We start from the raw sequence: 12,763 nt of genomic DNA, 5'->3' as shown, positions 1-12,763 counted from the left end.
GAGTAAATCATTGGGTTGTCCAAAATCAAGAGATACGATTTTGTATCTCTCATTGCTGTTTCGAAACTCGGATAATTTGGTACGATGGAATCGCTTGTCTCGACGGTACGCAACGAGGAAGATACTAGTGGGAAATCGAGTTTTTGCGAGCCAAACGTGTCGTCAGTGGAAATTCCAGTTTTCCTACATCTCTCGCAACCGTAAGAAAACACTTACTGCAAACATTATACAAAAAGGATTCGACCTTATAATATTGTAAATACAAATCGATTTACTCCAGACGATGCAAATGCCAAAAGAGACTATCTCGCTGAGAAGAGAAAAGGAAGCTAGTGGTTTCATTTTTTACAAAACTTTAACCATTATCGCCAAAGCATAAATGAGAGCTATAACGTTTATTCTCCGTTTATATGGCACGAAAGAAAATCAACGATGTACTCGACAGGGGCAGTATCGGCATTCCATTCTGCTCGTCGAAGACGATACATAAAATCGATGATATCCTGCAACTGGTACATCTATGCTTACATAAGAGCAGCTGCGTATGATCGCCAGTCTAGGATCGTTTTCGATCCGGCAACGCGTCGATTAGACGAGGTGAGACGAGGTGAAACGCAGCGCGCCACTTTGCATAAATCTACCATTAAGAAATCACCGCAACGGACTTCCCCGTTAGCCAGTAGGTTCATTCTAATAACTGCGATCCACCGGTTGTGAGGCGACTTGTAAAGCGCGCCAATTGCTTTATATCCTGGCCATGGATCACGCGGATGGAAACACGCGTGCATCACGATATAACGCGAACGAAAGGTCGGCCACTGCACGCGAATGACGTACGTCCTTTGTTGCACACGCTATTGCGTTATTTATCGTGTTTGTTAAGACCCACTTGCCTCCTTCTCCACCGACCCTCGGCTCGTTTATCCAATTTGGAATTTTTGCACCAGTTCGTTTAACATTTAGTGTCAAACGTCCGATATTCATTGGAATATAAGTCGATTAAATCCTAGTCGTATGGAATTCGGATTATCGAACGCGTGTAGATATTCCGAACGGACGACCGAATCGATCGGTCAAGCGAGAATCTACGCGTGACGCGAACGTTTGCCAGGAATTTACCAGAAATTTCTGATTAATACGCTTTACGTCATCGGAAACGGGAACGGGAATAGACGCAGAATGTTTCAATAACTCGGTTAAACCGCAAACAATATCGTAAAGATTGCTTCCTCATCGATAGAACGAATTAAAGTCAGCCGAACCAATATACAAGCCTCATCTGGAAACACGATCCAACTCGATATTCCGAGCGATATTCTAATGGCACGTGCAGCAATCGGTACGGTTCGATTTTAGAAAAACGACAAATTGGAATTTCATAGCGCCCTATCTTTGAATTACGTCGAACGTGCGCCGATTATTATCGATGATTTAGTACAGCGATCTAATTTCGACGTGTGTATCGCCTCTATCTATTTCCGGTGATAGAGCTCCACCTAATCATTACGGTTGCCCACACGTCATAAAATCGTTGCACCAACAGCGCTGCCCTAATTGCAGGAAATCTTTCGTGTATGTTTTCGCGGCACGGCCTACGGAATAAGGAGAATTTGCATTTTTCGCAAAACACGAATATCAGGCGAAAATTGTAACGCGAAACGTGAAACTGCGAGACCAGGTGGGAACGAGATTAAATCTCGAAAAGTACATACGCGAAAAGTAAAGCGAACCAAGATCGAATTAACCTTCGGGACTTCCACATTTTCATCGTCGCTCGAGGTTCGTACAATTACGCTGTAACGAACAACGAAGAGAAATAATGGAGCTTCCTAGAAAATGTCCAAAAATGTCCCGTCGATAGTCCGTAAATTATCGTTAAACATAGATCGTATGACTTTATTTATCGTCGTACGAGTAAAAAGATCTGGCTGCAATCCGACGTTCTAGGCTAGCTATACACGATTCGAGGAACGGTTCCCATAGAGAGACAAATGACACAGGAAGCGCAGATAAAGCGAGAGCGAGCTTTTGCACTCACCACAAGGAGTTCGCGAGGTAGGTCGCCGCCATTGTTGATGCCACGGTTCATGGAAATGAACTGTTCCACGCTGGGCTTATCCTTGACGCTCGGATTGTGCAGCGACGTGTTCAACATAATGATGGCGAAGCTGAGCACGTAACAGGTGTCCGTGTTCGTGAATATGTTCGGGTTCAGCTGGCAGTACCTTTGCGCGAAACACTCCATCATCCGGTCGATCTTCTGCGCCTCACCGGGTAATCTGAACGACCAGAGGAACTGTCGAAGAGCTTGTACCAGGATCAGGTCTGTGAAATCGTGCAGTTCGACGAACGCTCGCAACACCCTCTCGTTGAAGTCGTGTCGTTCGCCGAGGTAGTCGCCGATCGCGGTTTTGTTCAGGCCCTCGCCCTTGTAGAGGAACTGGGCGACGTCCTCGGGCGTCGGAGCCAGCAGATTGTGCTCGATCAGGTACTCGATTCCCTTCTTAGGGTCCATGTTGAACTTCTTACGGCCGATCGACGTCTGTTTCGCCTTGTTCGACGGCTTGGTCTCGTCGGCCGCGAGACCGCCGCCCTCCATCGCTTCCATCTCGGCCACCACTTCGCCCAGCTCATCTTTCAGTTGCTGCAACAGAAACGGACGGGTCAGCGAAACGTGCACGACAACGGCTTCCTCGTTCTCGCGAGCGAATCTCCACTCACGCTTCCATCTACCCTTGAATCGTTTTCTTCGTCCCGAATCGAACGATCGGTGTAACGCGATTTGCCAGGGGGAAGGTTCGAATCGAACGTGCTGTTTCGAGGTTCTAAGGTTGCTTCGCCGATCGAAGGTTTAACCTGTCTCCGCTTTCATTTGATTAATGTTGCGTGTAATGCCAGGTAGATCGAGTATCGCGTGAATTAGTCGACACGACGAGCGAAACATTTGCTCGGTGAAGCTTTTCCTGTGGATGTCGAGGATATAGGGATGAATGAAGTTTGGAAGTAACTCAATCTGCTGGGACAGATTGCCCGGAAACGAAAGATCCCGAAGAATCTGGTACATATGTACATCGTGTAGGAAAGTTGCAAAGGAGGTCAAGAAATCCGATAGAATCGAACGTTTCTGTACTTACGCAATTGCGACTTGCAGTTACAGTTGCTTTCTTCGTGTATCTTTACTTATAGCGATACTTTTAACGTCAAATTTCAACGACGATTTGTTCCACCATTACTCGAAGCTCTTTCAAACGATCGGCCGTTTAACCGCATTGCAGCAAATAGTAATATCGCGTTAAGATTCGATGCGAGAAACACCGAAGGATTTCGTAGAATCGACCAAGTTTCTACGGTTCTAAGTTCGTTCTTGCCTGATGCTCCTTCGATTTTTTGCTCCTTCCTTACTACTTCCATCCTCCTCCTTCACTTTCGTCCCTTTATAAAAATCATCGCTACGGACGCACCCCATGTTTAAAGGAAGTCCTTCATCCGACGTGTTCTCGTCTTTCCGATTTAGATAAGCAAAGAACTTTCCTAGGGTGAATACCGGGAGGGAAGCGTCACGAGTGTCGCACCGGTGTCTGTCTCTCCCACGTAGCGTTCGAGCTACCGTCTACGGTTTTATCATTACGGAATTAATCACGAATAAGACGTTGAGTTTCGCGTTTCAAGATTTAGGATTGAAATTTCAGGAAATATCAGTTTTCCTGATCTCGTTATGTAGGATTTACTATCGTTTCGCTACCTTCTGTACAATTTCGAAGAAGGAGAGGATACGAATATCGCAGGAAAGAAACATGACAAGTACATTTTTGTTGATTTTCTGCTTTCAGATGTCGCGCGAAACAATCGTGCAACGTTCTTTTTCGAGGTTTGTAAACGCGAAGCAGTTCAACAGCGATCGCAAGTACCAGTACGCGGACTTCCTGCCGAGTGTCTGACTCTACCAGTCGTTTGCAATTTCCTTCTGCGGTATTTCCCGCTGTACGCGCCGGATTTGGAGGGCATGCCGCGGATTCCGGTGTCCTTTTTTGTTTCCTTCTTCGAGCTGCTAAACTACGTCGCAATCATCGAAAGTGCTCGACCGATCAAGTAGTAGTCTTGCTTATTGTTAGTTAGATACGTCCGTATCGTTGCGAAAGAAGCGAAAAATCGTTCGACCGTTGCACCGTAATTGGCTCGACTTTATCGACTTTTATCGACGAATACGTTGCAAAACAACTTAACTTTCAAAAGAATACAAGATCGATCGAATGTGTTACGAGAACTTGCTCCCCTTTCCCATTTTCTTTCCCGACCGACATTTGAATTGGATACGTGTTAACTTTTCCTACTTAATTACTCGTCGAACACGATGCAACGACCTTTCGTGGCAGAAAATAATTCCACGCCGAAGCTCCAGCGCTGCCGGAAAATCACAATTACAAAAATCAAGGCGAAACACAATCTCTTGTAACGTTGAACAAAAAGGAGGAAAAAGAGAAGAAGCCGCGATGTGTGTACGTAGTATGACAATGGAACGAGCGTACATTTTCATTCGTCGAGGTGAACAAGAGAAAAAATTGAAACGAGAAACGTTGGAATAATATTTCCACGGTGTCGTACGCGAACGCGTGTCTCATGGCTATGTTTTGACCCGGCCGCCTCTCAGAATGCACCACCTCCGACCTTAATCCGGGATCAGACACTTCCGGAAAAACGCAGCCACGTCTCTTAATTACGATATCGTGTCGAGCAAACTTCGAAATCTGTCGGTTCGGTTTCATTTATCCACCCAGAAACTTTTTATCTTTGCGAATTTTGCCTGTACATCCAATGCCTGTTTTGTTAGGATGATCATCTTTGCCCGGTGTATCTTGTATCCGTGAATCTGACAAGTTTCTCGATAAAGATAAAGATGAGACAATACTTATGTAAATAATTAATCAGAGTTGGGGATATTTTCAAGCTGAATATTCGTATTTCGATAAGTACAAGCGGACACGAAATCTTACAATCTCATGGCAATTTCCATGCGAGATTCGTTAGGAGAAGTGAAATAAATGAGTTCTTTGTAGATCAAAATAGGTTTTAAATGAAGGCATTAGCGTGATTGAGCGAGCGCGTCTTGGAAAATGGCTTGAGGCGTCACGATCTTGCCAAGTATCTTCTCAACTGCATCAAAATTTAATATCATCGTAATAGGGTGAGTCACGAATGCCGACCAATTATGAATACGTTTGAAAAACGAAATTTTTACGACGACCAAAGTTCACGTATAAATGTTTAGTTTGAAGTTTCAAATTACTCTTAATTGCTCGTGCAACTGATCAGCGCGGTATAGAAATTTTATCTGAGAAGATCGCGCGTAGAAAATATTAATATAAAATCCTGAATGCAATTTTCCCGCGAAATATTCTATTCATTGAATTCTTGCTCGCGGTACGTTCACCCCTTGTAAGTTTTTAATTAACAACAGACTCGAACGAGTAACAATCCCGGGGATTTTATTAAACAAGCGATTCTCCTTTTGCTCTCGCGTCCGCGGATTCATTCCGCTCAAACAATGAGCATCTCTGACAGCCATCGAGAACGAATCTTCCGGTTTTTCCGTTTTGAAAGAACCGTGAAACTTTTCGAAAAAGCATGATTTTTTGTTATAAAAAAAGAAGGCGGAGAAATAAAGGGGAAGAAAAAGTTGCCCTTTCGTACGGCAGAAAGATAAATTCTGCTTAATTACCGACAAAAGGATATCCGGCCTAATTAATGTTCGGGGTCGGCTTTCTTTCTCGCGAGAACCGCGCGATATTTCTCGAATGCTTAAGCGAGGAAATTATTCAACGATCTCGCTCTCTGCCCTCCTCCATTGAATTGTTAACCCGATTTCCAGAAATTGTCAAACTAATTGAGCGCGAATCTTTATTCGCGGAACCATGAAAATTCCTCTTTCTTCTTCTTTTTTTCCGCGATAACTTTCGATTCACGATCGTGAAACGATCAACCGAAAGGAATTCTGCGATATTGTCTTCCGTTCTGCTGGTAATTGCGAGCTAAGGTATAACAAGCCGTCTGTCGGCTTTAATTGTGCGTGTTTATAATATAATGTATTACTTAATAAGGTGGGTGCATCCAACTGGGGAATTAACTTTTTCCGTTAGCCGGCGCTTGAAACGTCTGGTTATCGCTGTGTAATTTTGCTAAGAGAAAGTAACTCGTTGAGCAAGTTATTTGTTCTGACATGTGCACAGAAGAGGAAACGAGGATTGCTGTTTTACAAATGCTAATCGGATTTTTGAATGCTTCGAAAGATTTTATCTCAATACTTTCGACCACATTGTAAGGAATTTTCCAAAGTGATACGATCGTCGCTCCTGATATAGTAAAAAAGGTTTCAAAGCAGACGATTGAACGAAAGACACGATGACTCAAGTCGAAAACACGAATAAAGGTTTAGAAAACGTTACTAAACTTGATGACTAAGAAAGAATTCTTCGCTCGAAAATAACCTACGATATTTCATGACTGTCTATCGCAAAGACTATACGCACATAATACGCAAAATATGCCTGTTGAACAGACGTCTGTTCAGACTCTATTTCTTCAGTTGTGTTTATAAAACTACGATTTCATGCGAATATCAACAGACTATTAAATAATACAAAAATAGTGTAGTTGCTTATACAAGCGTATCGATTTCTGCTTACTGAAATCATTTCGACCTAAGTATGCTGTACATAGACGCATCCATTTTAATATCAAATATTAGTCGCAAATATGATAAATCTGAAATATGAAACAATAAATTGAGTAATAACGGAGGAAAACAACGGGCGCGCTGTTTGCACGGAATAATAGAAACGGGGGGAAGAGAATTCGTCGGGGATCAGAACCCGGGGCCGGAGTAAATTTTCCACTTCCTTTCAGCCAGCTCGTCCAAAAGCTGTTTATCGAGGCCCTACGCCCAAGGAAGTACAGTTTATTTTTAACCGGATACATTCACGACGCGTTCCACGCGTTTACGAGCGCGTCAACGTCCGTTTTGTCGCGGGACACTTGTCAATGAAAGCCTGACATCGAAATTTCGTTAGCAGAGAAATGATACAACGGAAGCTTGTTTGTGCTTATAAAATATGAAGCAGACGCTTCGAATAATTCAATGGACACGTCTCTAGACAAATATCGAGAGTGAAACGAAAAGAAGAAATATTACGATCGAATTAGAGAAGAAAAATATTCTTGAAAGTTTTTTTGGATTTGTTCGGTGAAACGTTACTCGTGCACCGTTGAGGCTTACGTAAGTCGAATGTAAAACAATGGATAATATGAATTGCTGAGAAAAGCTACTAATGTTGAGAAAAATGAAGAAGAGACGACGTTACGCGACGAATGTCGAATGCGATGGAGTTAACGGAAGACCCTGAAGAGCAAACGGCTTCGGATAGGTATAATTATTTACCTGATATCCTTAGAGATCTTCGACCTCTGTCGCGATGCAATCGGGTCAGACTCGATACCTACGTTTAGAAGAGAGCAAAACAGTGCAATTTCGTCGCGAAGGTTTAACTGAACGCGTTATTAAACGTCGAAACAAAACAGTCTGGTCTAAGCTCGAGCTATTTAATCTTTCTTCCGGAGGAATCATAATAGTTAGACTTTTAAATAACCAGCTAACTGTACGAAAATTAACTAAAGAAACATACAATTGCCTCGTCTAAATAGATAAACTCTCATTTACCATAAGCAGTCTCTATTAATTCTGTACAAAAGTCTCATATACGTGTCGCGTATTACGACGACCTAAATGATATTATACTACTTTAATCACGTCTACATTCGCCCTTATCAATTACAATCGGTCAATTCACACAATTCTCCCGCAATATAATCCTGCATCGAAACAATGATTCCAATATTTTTCACAGAGTTGTTCATCGTGTAGGCGTGGAAGCTCGATCAAAGAAAGCAGAGAATCGTATGAAAGGAGAAGGAAAAGAGCGAGGGACAATCGGTCGCTTTCCGGTAGACTGTAGAGCGTTCGATATCCATCCTCTCTGTCTCGACGAAGATTAAACCTTGGTCGGTTTGGTCGCGAAATGACGAGTGAAGAGTATCGAAGGCTTTGTTGGGAATGGAAGGATGGAAGAAAAAATCGATGGATACGTGCAAACGACGCGGTGGTTCGCGCGATATCCTGGCGATCTTCGCCAGTGTCGCCCTGGAAAACGACGCGAACACGCGATCGTAAAATATTTATTCTGCCCGTCGAGGAAAACGATGCAAACCGGTGTAATGCGTTTCACGTTCGAATATTCCGAGTAGTTACATCGTTTGTTCAACTGCTATCTTATTTTACTTTATTTTGTTCTTTTTTTTTCATTGATTTCCAACACGAAAACAAGTCATCAATTTTTTGTAGCAAGTATTTATTCATTTTTCTTTTTGGTAAAAAGTTTAGAGTAATTTAGGTAATCCGTTTTTTAGCCTGTTTTTATCCGTTCATTCGCGTTTGATCGTAATACATATCTCACGAATGTTTTCAACTTTTTATCACCGCCGTGATTTCATATATTATTATATTCAAAATTTCGAATCGATCAATCGGAAACGACATTTACACGTTCCACGATGTCAAGGATTGACATGTACTAGTTCATCGTTTTAATATTTAGCGGATAGAACGAGCTCGACATCAATTATTCCTTGAAACGTCGCATCTCGTAAACTATAACATCCTATGTTCGTTATTTGTTAATGTCCACGATGGCTATGTGCAACTTACAATTTCACAACAAACATAATCCAAAGCGTTAACGTAATTATAGCCGCATAGCTCGCAAATTTATTGCATTAACACCATCGCTAATTATATCGAGCAGGAAGATAAAAAGCGCGATGTTATTTTGTGTCGATCCCGTCATTCGAAGCGTTAGACATTAGACAAATTTAATGAGAGAGAGAAAACCTAGGAAGAAATATTGTTTGAACGCGAAAGGTAACTGTGCAAAGGTGAACAGCAGGAGTTGTGTACACGATACACCCTCCTGGAGGCAGCCCTCGGTAATATCGAAAAGAGGTGGGAAGAGGTCGGAGACGTTGTCCTGAGTACACCGACCGTATTAAGCGCGTTTTACGCCGCTCTACTTGTTATTCAGGTTCCACGATCGGCAGTTCGTTCGCGGGGAAAAAGAAATTTCACCGCCTCGCTCCGAGGCATGTCTTTTATTTTTACTACGACCACTTTGAAGAAACTAAAAATACGAATATCACTGAAACCATCCGGTAAATTGACCCTTTTTTTGGAAGTTATTGGTTAACTCGAGTCAAGTTTAAAAACATTTAAACAAAAAAAAAAGAAGAAAAAAATAAAAAAAGAAGAAGGAAAGTTTAAAATTTTGTAGATGTTAGATCGTTCTAGATAGATTTGATTATCTAAAAAGAATGTTATGATTCTAAATAAAGGATATATCATCTACGTCTACCCGGAGGGCGTTGTACAGCTAAGCCACCCTTATGATGTTTACTGGCGGAAAAGAAACCCTCAAGCTGACCTATCTTCATGGTAGGCTTTAACTATACCGAAAGGTTTAATAAAGGTACGTAAGGATTACAGACAGAAAAACAAGTATTTCGGATCTTAAATTTTTGACTAGAAAATATCTGTAGCGTAAAAAGTATGCATCGCGTAATGGTAAGTTTCTATTTAAAAAATTGTTTGCGAATAATTCTTTCATTAAATTCCCTGCTGTTACTTACAACCACCATAGTTCACGATAGTTCCAAAAATGACTGCCGTAACTACTATTGGTGAAGGGTGAAATGAGTAAAGTAACGATGAATATCTAGGTGTATCAGGGACTTAAAGCGCAAAAACATTGACGTAGAAACGCGACCGACTGCCTCGGTCGTTAAGCCATTGCTACGTCTGCGGAAGGTGTGGCCCTTTTCCTATAGATAGGCTGATCGGTGGGGCGATAATGTCCCAGAGGGAAGGTAGAAGAACTTCACCCTCCGTATACAGAGACCAGCCCTTTTGACTTGGTCTGAAATTTCTGCAACGCCACACCAAACTAATCGTATTTCCAACTGTCTTCGTGCTCGTTCTTAACGCCAGCTCTTTTTTCCCCCAGTTCACCGTTCTAGATTTAGACGAATTAAGTTTACTTTTCCTTTTCCTCGAGAATAAGAATCGCGATGTTTGAGTTAATTAGTAGCAATAACATTTCTATCTCGCTTAACGTTTTCACTTCACACAAATAGTGTTTTTTTAATTGCTTCGTATTACAGAAGCACAATCTTCTAATTACTCTGCAACATCAATAGTAATCATGGGTGATCTTCAATTTAACAGAGAATTTATTCGACGAGCTGCAAATCGTCGATAGAAAAAGAAAGGACACGCCGTTACAAAGAAACTTTTTTCTTGCCACAAGTAAACTGATCGTTTAAGGGAGTTTTCCAAAACAAATATTTCGTTAGCAAAACAAGCAATCGGATTGTTCGTTTGAAGTTCAACGAAACCCTATCAACCTCCAATCCTCAATATCAAACGGAAACCTCCCCAAGACCTATCACGCATCTAAAATCCTACTATGCAGGACAACCAGCAACCACCCTGTACGACAAACCTTTGACTTGAACAAACGAAAGACAGGCAAACTTCTGCCAAGTTTGTACTCTGGCACACATCGCGTTAAAGAGGCGATCGCGTTACTCCTTGACAACATCGCAAGCCTTCAGAAACCCAGTCCACTTCGTCTTCGACCCTCTTGTGAAACGGTTGTTCGAGGGGAAAAAAACGAAGAAATTAGGAGCGAGAAAGAAAAAAGAATATAAGAAGAAGGAGACGAAGAAGAGATTGGTTCGCGTCAGCGACGCAGAACTCTTTGCTCGTGGCAGTATAGCCAGGAAAAAAGGCAGGGAGACCGGAAGTGGGCTCTCGTTGTCTTCGATGGACCTCGTTAACGGGCGGTCGCGGCGATATAGCGCGAGTCACGGACAATAACGTTGGTCGTCTGTGCCGGCACAGAGTGGTATTGTCTGTTATGCAGCCGTGTTTCTTTTGTCCGTTCTCGGCTCCGCATCCGGCCACGACACGGCCCCGTCCTTCCACGCCATCTTCTCGTCGATGCGTGAGAAAACATGCGTGACTCTCTCTCTCGCGGTATCTGTTGTATACACCGAGCGCAGACCAGACGCGAAAATGCCAACCGTCTGCAGCTTCGATGCTTCTGTGCCGGTAAAATCGATCGTCCTTCCGATTCGACCTTGAGTAACACCGACTCAAGGGCGTAAGCGCGCGCGACTCAATGAAGCGGCCACTGGATTCGACGCCGCCATCCGGTGCTGAACGCTCCTCAATGGAGAAATTGTTTCGGGGAATCTAAGTAATTGGCTGTGCGTCTATGTTCAATTTTTGTCGAAGTAGAAGATGGGGGTGTTTGAAAAGAGCGTTTCAGGTTCATGTTCGCAACTGATACGTATTCTAAGTTATCGCTAGTTCGAAATATGAATGATACGTCTTGAGAAAGGCTTCGATAATTGTGAACATTTGCAAGTTGAATGAAGTCGGTTTTCACACGAATTGACGGTGTTGCCTAGAGTGTCTTAAGATAAAAAGAAGGCAGTTAGACGAAACGAGGGAAGAAACGTCCAGTTAGGCTAGAAGAACAGCGCGGGAAATCGCGCATAACAGCCACTGGGTTCGCATCGCGTATTGTAATTTACATGGGAACGTTTAACGATGCTATCGCAAAAATTGCCGAGCTCCCAGTAGTAAAGTCGCCCCATGGACTTCTTCGCCGCGGCTCGAGTTTAATGAACCTTAACCTTAACTCTAATGAATCTTCTTGTCGAGACGCCACAACGTAATTGTTAACCCCGTTACGCAGCGCGTTGCTACTTTTACGGCCGACTCTCCGTTTCTAAAATAACACCGCTCCGCACTATATTTGTCATTAGATCAGTTGGTGACTGGCTCTTTAAGTCCAATGTTCTTTAAACGCACCGATTTGTTCGAATCTTTCATCCCGCTCTTTTTTTCCTTCCCTGTTCCCAACTTGTTTAAAACGTTCACATTCGAGAAGAGATATCGACTTTCGATTTGGCTCGAACATGTTAAATTACTGCGAGTAATCGGACGCAAATGAGGAGAGAGAGAGAGAGAGAGAGAGTCGTCGTTCAGCGGAGCATACTCCATTTGATTCACCTAAACGACATGCATGCGCTATTTATTCCTCGACTCGCGAGGGTGATCTTTATTTTTACACATCGACCCCATAGAAGCTTTTATTAATCAACCATACGATGACCTCTCCTCCTCACCCAAGGAATTACTCTCTTCGAGCGAATCGAGAGCAACACGTTTACCTCGTTGTTCCTATATGAATATTTTTAGCAGAGCGTATCTAAAAACGTACACTATCATATACCATCATATTTAATGTTACTCTTATAACTTATTCGAGGATTATGAATAATTCCAAGATCCGTTTCATCCTAACCGCGGGATTTCAAGACCACTGAACCGAAGGAGGTTCACTTCGAAACAACCAAGGATCTTTCTAACTTTACGATCAATGGACTCATAAAGCTTTAGACCTCTTTAGAATTTACGATCTAAGATAGTTAGTTTCCCACTAATCTCCGTTAAATTAATTGTTTCCTGGAATCAAATGGACGATTCCATTGATCTATTCATGATAATCGACAATTTAAATAAAATTAATCTTATCTTCCTTCCTGGTCTCTATATTTTATCATAAACGAGATACTGTGGGAATATTGCCAG

At 42.5% G+C, this 12,763-nt stretch overlaps 1 protein-coding gene across 8 annotated transcripts in view; it reads right to left on the bottom strand.

Moving 5' to 3' along the window:
- The window catches only part of LOC122569165 (cytohesin-1), a 58,873-nt gene that overhangs the window by 6,401 nt on the left and 39,709 nt on the right, over window positions 1-12,763 (bottom strand). For all 8 annotated transcript variants that reach the window (XR_006317352.1, XM_043729754.1, XM_043729755.1 and 5 more), the window contains one exon: window positions 2,039-2,644. Coding sequence is in view for 7 of the 8 variants with exons in the window: in XM_043729754.1 (XP_043585689.1) it covers window positions 2,039-2,644 (606 nt within the window). In the remaining variant the exon portion in view is untranslated. The remainder of the gene's footprint in view (window positions 1-2,038; window positions 2,645-12,763) is intronic.

This window comes from Bombus pyrosoma, linkage group LG7 (genome assembly GCF_014825855.1).
Source record: "Bombus pyrosoma isolate SC7728 linkage group LG7, ASM1482585v1, whole genome shotgun sequence".
Taxonomy (NCBI): Eukaryota; Metazoa; Arthropoda; class Insecta; order Hymenoptera; family Apidae; genus Bombus; species Bombus pyrosoma.
Note: the sequence above shows the minus strand (reverse complement) of the source record. Positions and strands in the feature narration are given on the sequence as shown.